The 18,670-nt window shown below is 37.6% G+C and overlaps 4 protein-coding genes across 9 annotated transcripts; 2 read left to right on the top strand and 2 right to left on the bottom strand.

The window, feature by feature from the left end:
• Positions 1 to 215: 215 nt before the first annotated feature.
• On the bottom strand, positions 216 to 4,373 carry LOC141903885 (uncharacterized). Of its 2 annotated transcripts, XR_012619104.1 has the most exons (11): positions 3,989 to 4,373; positions 3,814 to 3,912; positions 3,662 to 3,708; positions 3,435 to 3,574; positions 3,165 to 3,349; positions 2,960 to 3,072; positions 2,662 to 2,860; positions 2,409 to 2,558; positions 2,173 to 2,313; positions 996 to 1,886; positions 216 to 780 (listed from the first exon to the last, which is right to left on the bottom strand). XR_012619104.1 is itself a non-coding variant. In XM_074792241.1 (10 exons), the coding sequence occupies exons 1-10, from the start codon at positions 4,224 to 4,226 to the stop codon at positions 1,702 to 1,704; spliced, it is 1,497 nt and encodes a 498-aa protein (XP_074648342.1). In that variant the 5' UTR covers positions 4,227 to 4,373; the 3' UTR covers positions 867 to 1,701. The 2 variants fall into 2 exon arrangements, 1 of the variants encoding a protein (XP_074648342.1); XM_074792241.1 differs by lacking the exon at positions 216 to 780 and having other exon boundaries at positions 867 to 1,886.
• LOC141903886 (zinc metalloproteinase nas-15-like) lies at positions 3,695 to 7,094 on the top strand. 4 transcript variants are annotated; one of them, XM_074792246.1, is made up of 10 exons: positions 3,695 to 3,893; positions 4,940 to 4,960; positions 5,102 to 5,184; positions 5,276 to 5,300; positions 5,415 to 5,456; positions 5,556 to 5,587; positions 5,680 to 5,764; positions 5,842 to 5,989; positions 6,202 to 6,380; positions 6,819 to 7,094. In XM_074792246.1, exons 3-10 carry the CDS (start codon positions 5,140 to 5,142, stop codon positions 7,043 to 7,045), a joined length of 783 nt encoding a protein of 260 aa, XP_074648347.1. In that variant the 5' UTR covers positions 3,695 to 3,893; positions 4,940 to 4,960; positions 5,102 to 5,139; the 3' UTR covers positions 7,046 to 7,094. The 4 variants fall into 4 exon arrangements, with proteins under 4 accessions (XP_074648347.1, XP_074648344.1, XP_074648346.1 ...); XM_074792243.1 differs by having other exon boundaries at positions 4,940 to 4,996; XM_074792245.1 differs by lacking the exon at positions 3,695 to 3,893 and adding an exon at positions 4,448 to 4,555 and having other exon boundaries at positions 4,940 to 4,996.
• A 3,251-nt stretch (positions 7,095 to 10,345) lies between these two features.
• On the top strand, positions 10,346 to 12,442 carry LOC141903887 (zinc metalloproteinase nas-15-like). Of its 2 annotated transcripts, XM_074792247.1 has the most exons (7): positions 10,346 to 10,583; positions 10,675 to 10,699; positions 10,799 to 10,840; positions 10,940 to 11,148; positions 11,226 to 11,373; positions 11,583 to 11,758; positions 12,193 to 12,442. In XM_074792247.1, exons 4-7 carry the CDS (start codon positions 11,037 to 11,039, stop codon positions 12,417 to 12,419), a joined length of 663 nt encoding a protein of 220 aa, XP_074648348.1. In that variant the 5' UTR covers positions 10,346 to 10,583; positions 10,675 to 10,699; positions 10,799 to 10,840; positions 10,940 to 11,036; the 3' UTR covers positions 12,420 to 12,442. The 2 variants fall into 2 exon arrangements, with proteins under 2 accessions (XP_074648348.1, XP_074648349.1); XM_074792248.1 differs by having other exon boundaries at positions 10,799 to 11,148.
• A 1,482-nt stretch (positions 12,443 to 13,924) lies between these two features.
• Positions 13,925 to 18,332, bottom strand: LOC141904191 (glycerophosphoinositol inositolphosphodiesterase GDPD2-like). The gene is made up of 12 exons (XM_074792743.1): positions 18,193 to 18,332; positions 17,772 to 17,875; positions 17,269 to 17,362; positions 16,936 to 17,097; positions 16,669 to 16,762; positions 16,452 to 16,591; positions 16,092 to 16,174; positions 15,853 to 16,003; positions 15,155 to 15,376; positions 14,893 to 15,056; positions 14,595 to 14,742; positions 13,925 to 14,477 (listed from the first exon to the last, which is right to left on the bottom strand). Exons 1-12 carry the CDS (start codon positions 18,280 to 18,282, stop codon positions 14,244 to 14,246), a joined length of 1,686 nt encoding a protein of 561 aa, XP_074648844.1. The 5' UTR covers positions 18,283 to 18,332; the 3' UTR covers positions 13,925 to 14,243.
• Between the last annotated feature and the right edge of the window lie 338 nt (positions 18,333 to 18,670).

Genomic DNA, 18,670 nt, shown 5'->3' with positions numbered 1-18,670 from the left:
AATGATAATTCGTAAAGCACCTTTTGGCCACGCTTTAAGCGCTTTCGCCTTGAAGGACTTGCGAAACCGCCATCTTATCCGATCAATGCTATCCCTTACGATCTTATGGCATTTGGTAAATTATTGTTCCACAATCATAAAAATACTGTTTTCATTATACTTATCATATTCTTATTATTCAATAACACTTACAATGTATTGAGTAATTCGTTATATTTTAAATGTATATATTTATCCGGCGTAGTATGGATTTCTCTTCGTTAGTTACTCTTAACGAAGGTACAATCCTTGCGAATATTCTTTTATATCACCGTCACTTTGAGGAGCTTTATCGTGATCGCATTCGTTCAGTAGTGACACCATCGAATCGCAATGTTGACAGTCTTCTCCTGCAGCGCAGTCTACTTTACAAAGTTCTAATGCCACCTGCTTTTGATCTCGTGTGAAACACAACTCTCCGTTACCGTCATCATTTACCCCTATTTCTTCAACCAGTTTTGCAATTTCGTCTTCACCGATGAAAACCCCTTCACCTACGAAAATATCGTCTGCCGCTGGGATACCTTCATTTCCTTTCGATTTGTTTTTTCTCTTCTTCGGTGATTTTTTCTTTTTTCCTTTTCCTTTTCTTCCTCCTTTTCCCTGTATTCCAATTTTCTTTCCTCCTCCTTTTTTACCTCTCTTTTTTAACGCTCTATTCTTCCTCCTACCCCTTGCAGCATCGACGCAAATTAACAGAACACAGAGCAATATCAATATGTATAAGATCTTCATTTCGGCCTTAAATGATAAGTGTTCAATCGATAAGAAACAGTACATTGAACATACCATAAAATGATATATGATACATATACATTACATAATGAAATGAAAATGAGAAAAAGGTTGTTACGAAGTTCGGCCGTACAATTTTAGAACTATCTTTTTATTTCTGATTTTATGATTAAATGATTGAACAATACACTTCAAAAAAGTTTTTATTGAAGTTAACTCACCAAGCGCGATTTAGCCACTCTGACGGTCTTTCCTTTTAAATCGAGTACTATGTCCTCGGCTGCAAGTACTGGTTATATATGGACAGTTTCGACCGGTGGAAATCATTGTATCCTGACAGAGAAAGCTGTTGGAATATATTGTCGTAATTAGCTTAAGCGTAAATTTCATTTGTCAAAACTGTTGCAACGTGCCGAAAAGAATTGGATCGATTCTGGAGATTTCGTTCATTTGAATAAGCTTAAAAACTACAAAACGTGCATTGGATATATCTTTTCTTAATGTTCACGATGTACAATTATTCTGTTTTGTTCCGAGGGAAAAGTACTTCGAAATCTATAACCTTTTATTCCAGTAGGTCTACAATGGTATATAAAAGATATTGAACCATTTTTCATCGTGCGAATATTCTGATTGGTAGAATGTTTTAAACGCAAAACTTTCAACGGATTTTGCAGAGTCTAACCATGGATTCAGGATCTCGATGGCATCGTGAGCGGTCGAACCGATGCATTAGAAGATGGGTGGGTATACCCGCGTAGCATTACAGACTATCTATCAGTAACACTTGGTGTCAATATCTAACAATACGATTCAGCAATAACTCATGATTGACTTTTACATCTGTGTCAAGTGGTCCGCTGAAGAAACGGACAATCGGTGTTGATCATTTCGTATTTACATTTTGAATTCATTACCGACTGCGCGTCATGCAGTCGAATCGTTGTCTAGTCGTTCCAATCCATTTATGATTGAATGTTTTTCCTTGGCATACACGTATCTCGGCGAAAATATCATGAATACAAACAGAGCTACGGTTCCAATACCAGCTAACAGGAACATCGCGTATCCGAAATGACCAGTTTTTAAATTAGCCGGATACCAGGTCATATCTGCAACAGATATGAATGATACATTCTAAGCAATTGTAGATAAATGAACAAGTCCCACAATCGTGTTTTATGCGATAGAATGATATAAAACCGCATGTTTCGGCTGTTGACCATCAACCATCATCATTCCACCTTCTAAAACTTCGTAGTTTCATTTTAACAAGTCTTATCGCATGCAATTCTATTGCTGGACTTTTTGGTTTATGTAGAACAGATTTTCAAAAGACTCCGTGAATAATACGCCATTTTTCACGATTAAAAGAAATTCGAATAAAAACATGCTTACCCATTCCTGGTATATTGCTTTGTCGCATTATATAGATCACCGAGGCGCTTATGTATGTACCTATTCCCCTTGAGCATAAATACAATCCGTTGAAAAAGCCGTGTAATCCTTTCGGGCTTTCAGTAAAAGCGAAAAAATACGCTGAAAAGATGCACGTATGCTCCGTTGTAAAATTCTAGTGTCATTGTTAATGTAAATGAACGATTAGAATTCTACTGAAAGAGCTCAATAATCACCAGGAAGATATATGAATAGTTCTGCCAGCCCTTGTAAGAGGTACTGTGGAATCTGCCATAATATCGACACTGGTGCAACGCTTTGAAAACGGACGAATTCTAGAATACCAGAAAATGTAATCGCCGCAATCAACATCAACATAGCGAAAGCTGAAGAGAGAGAGAAAGAGGGTTTACAATATCAAACCCTCATTTTCTAAATCCATAATTCAAAGAATTTTAGGAGCATTTAATGTAAAGAAAATCTACTCACACATTCGTTGCAGGGAATTAAGAGAACCTTGGAGGCAAGTAATTCCTCTTTTTCGAAGTATATATTTTATTATCCAGAAACTTGGTAAGCATATTAACACTCCGATATCGTTTGTAAGTCGACTGATCTTCTCTGGAAGTTCGACATTGTTTATTTGCTTTGTTAGGAATTTTCCCTGCGCTTCGAACGTTGTGTCTATCTAAAAAGATGAAAAAAGTCGTTCGAAATTTTTTCCGCCATTGTGTTTGATCAATCCTTGGTACTGCGAATCTAATTTTGAATTGAGATTGTTTTTCACCTGGGAATGCAATACGGAAGCGATGCTGATGAACGAAAAAACCAAGCTCACATGCCACAGATGACGTAGTAAACTTACAGGTCGTTCTTTGAATAATTCTATCAATTTGTCAGCTGAAAATATCGATGTGTCATTGAATCATGGGTTTTTTTACTGAACACATATTTGAAAATTCATCATTTTTCAATTAGTGCGTCATGCTTACGGTTTTTTTTCGGTACAGTGTACATAAGTTTACCGGACATGAAAATTAGGATACATATAAGCGTCACTACTACTTCAACTATCCCTAATACCATCAACGCAAGTTGGTGTTCATTCTCTGCGTCAATAATTACATCACCGATCAAAAGAGCGCAGAATGAACCAATGTTGTTGAACCAATAATAACTGGAATGGACAATAACCATTTCACGGAATTAAAACGTTTTTTGTTTTAAATATTTTCAAAATGATTATAAACTCGTTTCCTCACATCTGAAAGTAAAGGTGGACAGCAGAATTTCCAGCATTTTTTATTTGCTCCGCTCCGAGTACAGGCAGCGAGGCTTGTATAAGCGTTACGCTAACGGCCTCGAATGATAAACTAGAGAAAAACAACGGGCGTCTATCACGCTGTAAAAGAGATAATGAAAACAATGATACTTTTAGAATTACTAAATTCTTTTAGAGAAAATGGCCAATCTATGCATATCAACCTACTTCATTACTTTTGAATAGACAACCACTTGTCAATAATAACACGGCACCTGCAAGATATCAACATGGCGTACAGTTGTGAGTGAATTTCCACCAGATCAAAGAACATAATGATGAGCGCGCATCGTAACCGTTACTCGGTATTCAGGACCTACCTATAAGCTGGAAAAGTAATCCAGCGGAAACAACTGAGTATAACGAGACGACGGCATCTCCCAAACAACCACCGAACACGGTAAGAACAAAACTGGATCCTGTAAAACAGTATGAGTCCAATGGTATATACAGAAATATGTGCAAAAACACGATCCTCTTTCCGTCGTCTCTTACCTATCAAAGCTTGACTTAGACAAACGGCGTCAAAGCTAGAATATTTCAAATCCTCACTGAGAAATGTAACCGTGTTTCGGTACACGGCGTAGTAAGCGAAATAAACGATACTAGCTGTTAGAAATATGAGGAAAACCGCGCATTTCTGGCGTAATCTTAACGGCGAGACATAAACGCGATCATTCAACCGTATTCTGTCAAACCCCAAAAGAGGTCTCGCTTCTAGCGGGTTATCCATTATCCTTGTACAACTATATCAGTAGTGAATGGATCCAGCGAATCTACGGACACTCTCCTCATATCTGCAACTATATCAAATGAAAATGTCGAACTCGGAGAATGCTCCATGTTTATTCGAAATACAAAACGTTTATACTTCGGACTATGAATCATTACTTAGTACGTATAGCGTCTAATCAAGGAAAATGGGGCCGATGACCTATTTCATAAGCTATTACCAGTTTTACCACCATGTTATGGCCAAACGGAAAAATAACTTCCGCATTATTGATCACATTGGATAAAATAGCAATCGCAGCGAAATTCTACATTCAACAGAAAATGAAGGTATGTAACGTAACTGCTCATTTTAGTTGCGTGGCGCGTGTGAAATATAGACATTTTGAACTCAATCTTAACATCGATGATAGAAACGACTGTATGACTTGATGACTATGGATTATTCGAATTGACGCAGCAGCCTTGCTCGCAAGGTCCGGCCCAAAAACAACGTATTTATAGGTTGCATCCGCTAGTCAAGCGTATAAGCTAAACCACCATCGCAAACGCCAGTTCTAAATCCTAAGAGCCCGCTTCATTTTATTGAAGAAAAACAAATGATCTGTCATTAAAGTTCCCTAGGTTGAATGTGTATCAATGTGGGCTAATCTGCATCGTGATCTTTGCTCTTGGCTGCAGGATGTGATTTAATGTAAACGGTTCCATTTTCAGCGGCAATGCCAAGGCCATGAGGTATTTACCCGGTACTCCTGTGAATTTTTGCAGAAGGTATCTGTTGAAATTAACTGATTATCAAATATCCTGTCACACAAACGTCAAAAATATTAAATATCATGATAAAAAATGCATGTATATATTCATATTTCACCTCAGTGACTTAACGTATATTTGTGAAGCAACTGCGTTGAATCATGTGGCTCTTCGAGTTTATAAGCATCGTTTTATCATTCTCAGCGGTAAGTTCAATCACCCCATCGTTTCAATACATTGTGTTTTGCTTTCTTACATTCAACGTTCAATTCCAATGATTTTGTACTCATATTCTAGGTGATTCGCGGACACGTCATTCGATGTATGTAAAAACGAGCTTTTTAAAAATATGCGAAAATTTGAATTTCATTTGTTAAAATTGTTGCATACTATCATCCTCTTACAATCTCAGTAGAAATATGTTTTGAATTTTCAGCGACGGAAAATGGTTTGACTGAAAACCCAGAAACAAATCCGAGTACGTATATTTTCATATCATAGATTATACACATTAACACAAATCTTCACGATAAATTTAAGGAATATTTATCATATTTTCCGTTTCCGATTCTTTCAGATCTTTTCGAAGGGGATATCATGCTAGAAAATGTTCGTTTATATTCATATCGTAGTCTATATGCTTCTCTCCTTACTACAGTGAATAATATTTGAGTATGACGTATCAACGAGTATCTTTTCAGTTCCGAAGCGCCGTTGCTCAAACTGGACGCTGGCCAAACAATACATTTAATTATGATTATTTGGAAGGAAATTACGCTGGTTTGTGTAGGTATTCCACTAATGCCATGGACAATAACATTTTCTTGATCCTCGAAACTTTTACACCCGCTACTTCCATTTAGCTAAATATGAACAAGATTTCATCGACAAAACTCTGGTGGAATTATTCGATATGATAAATAAAGACGGACCCTGCATGAAACTTCGGAAGATCCGACCAGAGGATCACGTATATAGGAAAGACTTTAATCGCTTTACAAAGTCAAATGGGTAAGTTTTGTAAGTTTATATGAAAATCTGTTTTGTTGTAGCATTACTTTCCAACCCACTTCCAAAAATAATACTTAGTTTGTCAATGCTGTATCGAAGTTATTTGTTTGTACGTAATGCAGACTTTATTGTGCTTCATGAAACACTGTATGAAATGAGTATCGAATATGAAGCGAATCTGATTCATGAATGGTTATCATCTAAACTTTTAGATGTTATTCTGGAGTCGGCTTCATGCCTATCATGCAACAGTTTACATCAATCGGTCAAGGATGTCTTCACCGTGGAACCATTATGCATGAAGTGATGCATCGAATCGGTTTATGGCACGAACAGTCGAGACAGGATAGAGACGAGTACATAACAATTCACTGGGAAAATATCGCACAAGGTAAAAACATCAATCGTTGATTCAATTTAATCGAAATATAGAAGAAATTGGCGCCAGAAGAACCAGTAACCACAACAAACGAGGCTAGCAGATTCACACCTGTGAAATCCTAGATTGCAACAGTAGCGTTGCGGTCCTCGAATCAATGATAATAATGATAATGATGATAATCTTTTTGTAATGATGCCATACAAGATGTAATCGCTCTTCGGCTCACAAATTAAGACGCAAGAATGAAAGATTAATGTAAAACAATACAATTCAGCATGCACTGTGTACTTAGGTATTAAGCTTCAGTAAAAAGGAATCTTAGTTTGAGATATGAAAGCATTTACGGGTGGATTAGAATTTAAATTATTGTGAGGTAACTTATTTTAAAGAAATGGTGCACAACAGTAAAAGCCTAATCTTGTGCCTGTTGTTTTTTTACTATTCAAGGCGGCGAATCGCAGTTTAGATTACAGACATGGAACTATGATGATCTCAACACTCCTTATGATTATGGCAGTCTGATGCATTATGGTTGGAATTTCTTCTCGAAAAACGGAAAAGCAACGATGACGTCAAAGAAACCTGGAGTCACTCTCGGGCAGCGAAATGGACCCACTTATTGGGACATCAAGAAAATTCGAATTTTGTATGGCTGCGATCCTAGACCCCAGTAGAAATTCAGAGCGAACACCCAAAGCAACTTAGAAGAGAAATAAAATTAGCTGAATGTAGTCTTAAGGCTTTATTTTCTAGTATTAATCATGAAAAGCAAAATAAATGATTCATTCATGCGCGTTCAAATCTACTAACAGTTAGGCATGGGTTGACCTTTGATATCCCCGCATGGCATGCTGCTCGGTGATCCAGATTTAATGGCACAATTCAGCACACACGCGGTTGTATCATAGGCACCTGTACCACACCCATTCATACACCTAGTAGTACACTGAGCTTTTCGTTCTACCCATGCAGGATATCCTGACATATCTTCACATTTCCATGCCCTGTTTGAGGGGTTACATTCGCTAACGCAAGTCGACATATCGAAACATTCGAATCTAAAATTCCCCTTTCTTGCGCATTGGGCACACTTTTCGCTGCAATCAAAATCAGCGGCTAGACTTTGCTCGAGAGCCACCAAAACTATCGCCAGCATAAGCACGAATTTCATCATTTCTGGGAACGAATACACGTATGAATAAGTACCTGACAAGGATAACCCGAAATGGAATTGATAACCACTTAATACGTATAGATATAACCGAGACCTACCTTTGGTTGCAGCTAGCAGCAATGAGCACGAGATATCAATGAGACTAGTAAAACAGCCGCTTATATGATTCAACTGTCTGACAGAGACATCTCAAATATCTGATCAATGTTTGTCTTTTGGAGGATCAAATTTGTTTGAATATTGATCCATATGTTTGAAAATCAAACAACTGCCATCATCTTTTGAAAGTGACCGGTCGTTGTCGTTGGCTCACTGCAGACACTTCTGCAATTCTCGACGAATATATTCTAACGCTGGTTAACTCGCCTCATCTTCCTCTTGTTCTTTTCCACGTTTATGTTAAACCGTTTAAAAGAATCGAATGATTTCCATAGATTTATGTATATACAATAGACGATAAGGACATGCTCTTTATCTCTATTATCGAAGTAATTATGATTCAAAAATATGGATTTCTATGAAATTGATCTAATCGACTACATATTATAATAAACTATCTGCAAATACGAGTGAAATACCATAAAAAGTGAATCGGCGATGATCGATTGTTCTTACTGCTTATCATGTGATATAATATTTCGCCGAGCGAGCAGGTGTTGAAATATGATGGACAAATTGATAGATTGATGAGCGATAATACTGAAATTCTCGTCATATTTACATTCAAAATCCCTCGATGCAAAAATCTTATTCTATTTTCGATGGACTTATCGGTCCAATAACACTCCGATTTAACCGAATTTATAGAGTCAGTAAATCAAGCAAAATGTAATATAGATTTCGTTTTGAAATTATCATCGTATTGTGGCGGATATTTGAAATTTAGTTTTCCGCATCAGAATCGTGAAAAGCTTCGTTCCGTCCACTTTCAATTGTTAACTTTTCCTAGGAATCGATTCTTCTGGATCGTCGACTTGACGCCTGATTTTACGGCAAACACATACGATTGTGAATGTGAAGATCACCGATAATTCTGCTCGTTTTAATTGCACGGCGCGCGTGAAACATTTGAGCTTATTGACGAACTTAATCAAATCGTAACATCGATGATACTTATTCAACTCGAATGATTAAGTAGCCTACAATAGAAACGACTGTATCACTAGATGGCTGTGGTAGAATTATTCGAATTGATGACGATAAATTAAGACGGACCTAGCTTGAAACTTCGCAAGGTCCGACCAAAAAGTAACGTATGAAAGGTTGTACCCGCATTTACGGTGGTCAAATGTTTTAACTGACATCCCAGAAACAAATCCGAATATGTATGATGTATTCAAAGATGATATATATTCGCACAAATCTTCACGAGAAATCTAAACGATATTTACTACATGCGTTTCCGATTCTTTCAGATCTTTTCGAAGGGGATATCATGCTAGAAAATGTACGTTTATATTCATATCGTAGTCGTTTTGCTTCTCTAATTACTACAGCGAATAATATTGAGTATGACGTATCAACGAGTATCTTTTCAGTTTCGAAGCGCCGTTGCTCAAACTGGACGCTGGCCAAACAATACATTTAATTATGATTATTTGGAAGGAAATTACGCTGGTTTGTGTAGGTATTCCACTAATGCCATGAAAAATAATATTTTCTTGATCCTCGAAATTTTTTCTACACCCGCTACTTCCATTTAGCTAAATATGAACAAGATTTCATCGACAAAACTCTGGTGGAATTATTCGATATGATAAATAAAGACGGACCCTGCATGAAACTTCGGAAGATCCGACCAGAGGATCACGTATATAGGAAAGACTTTAACCGCTTAATGAAGGAAGATGGGTAAGTTCATAAGTGATAGTCGATTTCGTTGTAGCATTACTTTCCAACCCACTTCCAAAAATAATACTCATTTTCTCAATGTTGTATCGAAGTTATTTATTTGTATGTAACGCTGACTTTATTGTGCTTCATGAAACATTGTATGAAATGAGTATCGAATATGAAGCGAATCTGATTCATGAATGGTTATCATATAAAATTATAGATGTTATTCTGGCCTATCATGCAACAGTTTACATCAATCGGTCAAGGATGTCTTCACCGCGGAACCATTATGCATGAAGTGATGCATCGAATCGGTTTATGACACGAACAGTCGGATAGCAAAATGAATCCACTTATTGGGAGATCATGAAAATTCGACTACTTCGGACTATGAATCATTACTTAGTACATATAGCGTTTAATCAAGGAAAATGGGGCCGATGATCTATTTCATAAGCTATTACTAGTTTTACCACCATGTTATGGCCAAACGGAAAAATAATTTCCGCATTATTGATCACATTGGATAAAATAGCAATCGCAGCGAAATTCTATATTCAACACAAAATGAAGGTACGTAACGTAACTGCTCATTTTAGTTGCATGGCGCGTGCGAAATATCGACATTTTGAACTCAATCTTAACATCGATGATAGAAACGACTGTATGACTTGATGACTATGAATTATTCGAATTGACGCAGCAGCCTTGCTCGCACGGTCCGGCCAAAAAACAACGTAGGTATAGGTTGCATCCGCACGTCAAGCGTATAAGTTAAACCACCATCGCAAACGCCACTTCTAAATCCTTAGAGTCCGCTTCATTTTATTGAAGAAAAACAAATGATCTGTCGTTAAAGTTCCCTAGGTTGAATATGTATCATATGTGGGCTAATCTGCATCGTGATCTTTGCTCTTGGCTGCAGGATGTGATCTAATGTAAACGGTTCCATTTTCGGTGGCAATGCCAAGGCCATGAGGTATTTACCCGGTACTCCTGCGAATTTTTGCAGAAGGTTTCTGTTGAAATTAACTGATTATCAAATATCCTGTCACACAAACGTCAAAAATATTAAATATCATGATAAAAATGCATGTATATATTCATATTTCACCTCGGTGACTTAACGTATATTTGTGAAGCAACTACGTTGAATCATGTGGCTCTTCGAGTTTATAAGCATCGTTTTATCATTCTCAGTGGTAAGTTCAATCACTCCATCGTTTCAATACATTGTGTTTTGCTTTCTTACATTCAACGTTCAATTCCAATGATTTTGTACTCATATTCTAGGTGATTCGCGGACACGTCATTCGATGTATGTGAAACGAGCTTTTTAAAAATATGCGAAAATTTGAACTATGGCATTTGCTATAGTTGCATACTATTTCAGTAGAAATATGTTTTGAACTTTCAGCGACGGAAAATGGTTTGACTGACAACCCAGAAACAAATCCGAGTATGTATATTGTCATAATCATAGATTATACACATTAACACAAATCTTCACGATAAATTTACGGAGTATTTACTGTACTTACGTTTCCGATTCTTTCAGATCTTTTCGAAGGGGATATCATGCTAGAAAATATTCGTTTATATTCATATCGTAGTCTATATGCTTCTCTCCTTACTACAGCGAATAATATTTGAGTATGACGTATCAACGAGTATCTTTTCAGTTCCGAAGCGCCGTTGATCAAACTAGACGCTGGCCAAACAATACATTTAATTATGATTATTTGGAAGGAAATTACGCTGGTTTGTGTAGGTATTCCACTAATGCCATGAAAAATAACATTTTCTTGATCCTCGAAACTTTTATACCCGCTACTTTCATATAGCTAAGTATGAACAAGATTTCATCGACAAAACTCTGGTGGAATTATTCGATATGATAAATAAAGACGGACCCTGCATGAAACTTCGGAAGATCCGACCAGAGGATCACTTATACAGGAAAGACTTTAATCGCTTTACAAAGTCAACTGGGTAAGTTTTGTAAGTTTATGTGAAAATCTATTTTGTTGTAGCATTACTTTAAAACCCACTTCCAAAAACAAAACTCATTTTGTCAATGCTGTATCGAAGTTATTTGTTTGTACGTAACGTCTTTATTGTGCTTCATGAAACATTGTATGAAATGAGTAACGAATATGAAGCGAATCTGATTCATGAATGGTTATCATCTAAAATTATAGATGTTATTCTGGAGTCGGCTACATGCGTATGCAAAAGTTTACATCAATCGGTCAAGGATGTCTTCACCGTGGAACCATTATGCATGAAGTGATGCATCGAATCGGTTTATGGCACGAACAGTCGAGACAGGATAGAGACAAGTACATAACAATTCACTGGGAAAATATCTCACCAGGTAAAAATATCAATCGTTGATTCAATTTAATCGAAATATAGAAGAAATTGGCGCCAGAAGAACCAGTAACCACAACAAACGAGGCTAGCAGATTCACACGTGTGAAATCCTAGATTGCAACAGTAGCGTTGCGGTATACTCGAAACAATGATAATAATGATAATGATGATAATCTTTTTGTAATGATGCCATACAAGATGTGATCTTTGGCTTACAAATTAAGACGCTAGAATAAAAGATTGTAAAAAATAAATACAATTCAGCATGCACTGTGTACTTAGGTATTAAGCTTCAGAAAAAAGGAATCTTAGTTTGAGATATGAAAGCATTTACGGATGGATTAGAATGTAAATTATTGTGAGGTAACTTATTTTAAAGAAATAGTGCACAACAGTAAAAGCCTAATCTTGTGCCTGTTTTTTTTACTATTCAAGGCGGCCAATCGCAGTTTAGATTACAGACACGGAACTATGATGATCTCAACACTCCTTATGATTATGGCAGTCTGATGCATTATGGTTGGAATTTCTTCTCGAAAAACGGAAAAGCAACGATGACGTCAAAGAAACCTGGAGTCACTCTCGGGCAGCGAAATGGACCCACTTATTGGGACATCAAGAAAATTCGAATTTTGTATGGCTGCGATCCTAGACCCCAGTAGAAATTCAGAGCGAACACCCAAAACAAATTACAAGAGAAATAAAATTAGCTGAATGTAGTCTTAAGGCTTTATTTCCTCGTATTAAAGATGAAAAGCAAAATAAATGATTCATTCATGCGCGTTCAAATCTACTAACAGTTAGGCTTGGGTTTACCTTTGATATCCCCGCAGGGCATGCTGCTCGGTGATCCAGATTTAATGGCACAATTCAGCATACACGCGGTTGTATCATAGGCACCTGTACCACACCCATTCATACATCTAGTAGTACACTGAGCTTTTCGTTCTACCCATGCAGGATATCCTGACATATCTTCACATCTCCATGCCCTATTTGAAGGGTTACATTCGCTAACGCAAGTCGACATATCGAAACATTTGAATCTAAAATTCCCCTTTCTTGCGCATTGGGCACACTTTCCACTGCAATCCGAATCTGCGGCTAGACTTTGCTCGAGAGCCACCAAAACAATCACCAGCATAAGCACGAATTTCATCATTTCTGGGAACGAATACACGTATGAATAAGTACCTGACAAGGATAACCCAAAATGGAATTGGCAACAACACAATACCTATAGATATAAACGAGACCTACCCTTGGTTGCAGCTAGCAGCAATGAAGACGTCGATGTATTAGGAGATATCAATGACACCAGAAAAACAGCCGTTTATTATGATTCGACTGTTGGACAGAGACGTCTCAAATATCTGATCAATGTTTGTCTTTTGGAGGATAACATTTGCCTAAATATTGGTACACGCGTTTGAAACTCAAACAGCCATCATTAGTTTAAAAGTGATCCATCATCTGTTTATATACACACTGCAATTCCTGACAAAATATTCCATTCCTCGCGATATGCGTCACTCACCTCATTTCACTCCTGTCCTTTTGGCACGATACTAGAAGTTATTATGCCTCCAGATGCGTAGGACTGGACCCCAAAAACTATACAAGATTGATCCCCCATTGTAGTGGCCATAGTTTTATATACGTATGGAATCTGTGGGCCCTGTGAGACAAATTGTTTACGAAATAGATGATTCTCTGGATGTTTCATTCTGTCTGGGTACGAGCACCATCCATACACGGTGCGATTCCCTGCGATATTCAGCTTTGGCTCTGCTGGCTTAAAACAAGGGATACTACCTGTTCTTTCTAAAGGTTAGATCATCTCAAGTCTTTTGCTAGGTATCTGGGACGTAAACCATTTCAGCGCGTATCGAACATGCTGGCCTAACAACCATAATTAAGATAACTCATGAATCTACGCACTTTTATATGAACTAAACTCTCGAATTTCTTACGAAAGGAAACATAGAATTTTGGAATAGAGGTCTATGGGGTCCATCTTGGACCACAACTCAAACCATGAACAGAATAACACTATTTCCACAGATATCATTCGCGTGTATATACAATGATGAGGAGACATTCTGATCACTTTATGGCTATCAACAAAGTATCAACGATTCGAAAATATGTATTTCCTTCCAATTGATCTTGTTGACTACTACATACGAAAGCAAAATATAAATCTATAAAATGTGAATCGGCGATGATTAATTGTTTACTACAAATAACTGCTTTATACCGTTGGAGATTATATTTCCCTGACAGAGCAGGTGTTGAAATATCATGGACGTTAATAGTGACGATTGATGAGTGTAGAATAGTAGTGATTGATGATTGTAGAAAATATTGGAATTCTCATCATATTTACATATATTCCAAAACATTCGATTGGAAAATTTTCAAAGGAAAGCGTTCATCATACAAGCGTTTTGAAATCATTAACAAACGTCGCGGATATTTGGAATTTAGTTTTCAGCTTCTGAATCGTGAAAGGCTTCGTTCACTTCACCATCGTTGTCTTTGTATTTGGCAATTCGGTCTACCCTCAACGGTTCACTTTTCATAGGAATTGATTCTTCTGGGTCGTCGAGTTGACGCCTGCTCTTGCGACAAACACATATGATTATGAATATGAAGATCACCGATAATAGGGAAACGATATCCACGGCTACCCACAGAATGAGGTATGCCTTCCTGGTCTGAAAAACGACAAAATATAACTGAACTAATGAATTTCATTGATAACAGTTGATTTAAATATCATTGTTATCCGCATTTTTTTGCTATATTCAGTAATAAACACGACCTCTCCTTACCAGATGAAAGACAGGACTCGTCATTTCAGAAAAGGCAGTCACGTAGTCAGTAGTGATACTGCCAACTCCAACACACCAATACATAGAATACAACCACTTGCTGTTTATTGTCCAGATATTCACCCATATTTTACTTTTCGTCAGATTCCTTAAATTAGTGGTTAGAATATAACATCAGGGTTTCTTAGCTTACATATGATTATGGTACACATTTAATACGATCTCCGTGTGGCCACAGATCATCCGTCACATTGATTCATTTTCGTGTTAACTGATTCACGATGGGAGGAAATATTACCTTATTTCTGGCACAGTCACTTGATAATATCCCACGTTCAACATGTCATAACCTTTAGATTTCATCCAGGCCACCGATTTTGCTCCGGCAGCCACCTTGGTATATCCTTTCACCCCATACTGTTCCAGGTTGTTTGCGCCATCATTCTTCACGAGCCACCATACCTAATGGAATATATTGATTGTTTCTCTTTCAATCAATTCATAAATTTTCATTTTTTTGGAACGAAACATCAACATATCGATTACTTATATAATATTACCAGTTTTGGTGGAATCCCTGATTGTAAAATCGCTTGGGCGGCTATCTTATCCCGTTCTTGCTCGTGAGGGTGACCCTTCATGATGCTTTTCTGATCCCACATGACAGCTACGCGATTATTTTTAGCGTACGTCAAATAGTCGGACAGAAGCAACACCCTCTGCCGTCGGAATTCACTAAGCATGTCTTCAGGTAAGGATGAGATGACGTCAAATGGGTCATCCTGTGAGGTACGATTACATGGTTTATTAGGAATAATACAAATGTTAATGATCTATCCATTGATAAGCAGGAAACTAAACATTTATTGTATGCTTTTTAAAAGCGTTCACTGTTTTGCTTGTCATCATTTCTTCGCAATTCCATTTCACTTTAATATCTAGCTCATTATATTCATTGTAACGGGAGACATCATAAAACTGGGCGTAGGTCGGGCTGCGACTACGCGCCTACGCGCGTTTGTGACTCATTGCGTCAGTGAGTCGCACATTTTGCACGCACACACCCCATCGGTGCCGATTGTATTGCAAGTGCCCATTTGCGACCAGTTGCAACCGATCGCATCGCGCCGCAAGCAGTTGCGAGTGACCTTAGCCCGCCTTTGATAATTAAACTGGACTGTTTGCTGTAAATACGTACAAAACGTTATAGAAAAAGCAAAAAAATAAGATCATAGAACAAGAGACTGGTGGTGGGTACCTGTATGAATTTATCGCCAGCTTTAAGTTGCTGGATCTCGGTGATGGTGAAGTTTGAGCAATGTTCGTTTTCTCGTCCGGGATACACGGTAGCTACGTCAGTCGTTCTCTTTAGTGTGTCGTCGTGCATCATGAAAGCGATACCATCCAAACTAGAAAATGTAAGAGCGATATTTATTCGCGATTTGGTTCACGTACAAGGATAACTTATACGAGTAACGAGGGACAACGTTGCGATACCTGATTCTGACGTCACTTTCGAGGCAAACGGCATTACGTTCGGAAGCTGATCTGAAAGCCGATATCGTGTTCTCTGGTGCCACCTATATTTCAGATGAACGAATAAAAGAACTGAACTTTATCTAAATCTGGCTAATCAGGACTCATCTATAACGGCTGGTTTTCACGGGTAGTATCAAGCTAGTTTTTTTTCCTGTAATACTTTCCAGCTACAAGAAATATCTTCCAGCATTTTCCTTCACTGAGAAATTTTACAATAGCTCGAGGCCAGTTCTTCAGCTTTTTCACAAGCGGCATCCGGCGGCAGATACCACTCGTGAAAACCAGCCTAATACGGAGAGAGTTATTAGTTTGTCTCACCGAATTATCACCTCTGTGAGCCACGAGGCCAGGCTTTGCGGGCAGTTCATCGGCTACACATGGCGAATTAATCATCAGTGGACATAGATATAAAAATACCATCACGATCGAAAATACGACCAATACGATGATTCTTCCGACTAAAAATCAAACCAAGAATTTGTTAGGTGGTTTAGAGTGACGTGCTTATTATACACGAACGAGGTGTTGACATTACCGATATTTTTAATGGTGAACCAGTAACCGGCTATAGGTCCTGTCATCAGTGTCATATAACACACTATCGCAACGGGTAGCAAGGGTCCGATGACCTTATATGAAAAAGGAATACGCATATAAATCTTGATCGTCATGATATTTCCTTCTTATAGTATAAGAAGGAAATATCATGAAGACATTTTTAGTCCGTTGGGTCATAATTCAACAGTATAATACTGTAGAGTTCTGACCCAACGGACTTAATTAAACTTTCGTCTTCACATACGTTTAGAGAAAACTTGAATAAAATCCAGTTGTTGCTATTCCATTTCCAGGACACCACGCCCAGCACGGCGATGAGGAAGGCAGTGAGTATTAGCAGAACAACTCGGTGAACATAGTGAAGATAAACTCGCATTCCCATACTCAGATGTAATATCGACACAATCTGGAAAATTTCATTCAATTAACGGATCTTGATTTTTAAAAGTCCCATATATCTATTCAAGGTCTTCGGACTCATGTGATTCTGGAATTTTTTAAAGGCTAGTTTATCGACATTTTCTTAAAACTAATAATAGAAATGAGGGATTTTCTTTTGTTTCTTTCACATACGTACGTATAATATCGCAAGATAGACCATGATTAATGTAGTGACCCCTAACGTCGCATTGTACCAATGAATCCATATTCCGATGTAATCATAGGCTTTACTACGAATATTCAGAAGAAGAAAAACTTTATGAAGGATTTGTCAGAAATAATACTTTTGACCCAGTTTTATGATTGCAAGTTGAATTTAACTCGGAACTGGTTGGCCATTGTTATATCTTACAGACGAACTTCATTCAAATTAGTACTGTGGGTATAGTCTAACTGATTGACAGCAAGTTAGTGTTACGAATACAATAATCGTGATTTGAATGGAAAATGACGAGGGCTATTATTACAAACAGTGGGTGAGACAAAATGAAAAAAAGAATAATGATTATTAGTCAATTCGGGTAGCAAGTAGGCTTTGCATGACTAGTCTTTTGAAATGATTTTGGTAGTCAAAACAATGTATGTGTAAATCTGAGTTGAGAAATCGGGTACACGAAGATGGAATATACAACAAATTACCTGTCGAATTTGAAGAATTCGTTGCCGAAAATGACCCAGAAAATGAAGCCGAACACGGAAAAACAATGGCAAATTGAAAGGATGAATAACCAAATGACATCGCACTGAAAATAATGCACATTAAAACAAATATGAATTAAGTACCCTTTTTAATACGAAACACTATCCAGAATCAGATATCTTTTCGTTGCTTCAAAATGTCTTTGAAATAATCTACATATATCAAGTCAACCGTGTCCGTTTGATAAAGTGAAGTGATTTATCATATACCTATCTTAAATGTAAAACGTGATGGTATCAACTACGAACAGTAATTGCTCGTAGGTACGAAACGCTCCAAGTTACAAGGGCTCGGTTATACTCACTCTCAAAATTCTACTACTAGACTTTCGTTTTAATTGACATCGAGTAAAATACTTACGACGGTGTTTTTGTTTTCGTCTGGTGTAGCTTTGGCCTTCCTGCAGCCGAGACAGCAGGATAAACACCTCGAACAGCCACACTTCGACATTCTTGATTAGATTGAACGGACTGGAGTCACTTTCCAGACGTTTGGTTGCCGCCAAGTCTTGCACTTAAGTTAACAAATTACAGACTTCAATTTGAATGAATTATCAAACGGATATCTAGAATATAGAAATCCTACCCGATGCACGTTTTGGCGTCGATCTAATCAGATGATTAGGTCTATAGTGCTACCCAGTACTAATTTTTTTAATGACGGCCGCCGGGCATGAAATTTGGAGAATGGTGCATATCTATATTAATTTAGCCTTTTTGGACATCGTTGTTGATATTTCCTAAAAATAGAATGCCATATTCTGTGACCGCCCCGGGGGACAAACCTCATATAAATCAAAACTTGTTAAGGACTTCAATGCGATTGAAAACGTCTCCGA

This window comes from Tubulanus polymorphus, chromosome 4 (genome assembly GCF_964204645.1).
Source record: "Tubulanus polymorphus chromosome 4, tnTubPoly1.2, whole genome shotgun sequence".
Taxonomy (NCBI): Eukaryota; Metazoa; Nemertea; class Palaeonemertea; order Tubulaniformes; family Tubulanidae; genus Tubulanus; species Tubulanus polymorphus.
Note: the sequence above shows the minus strand (reverse complement) of the source record. Positions and strands in the feature narration are given on the sequence as shown.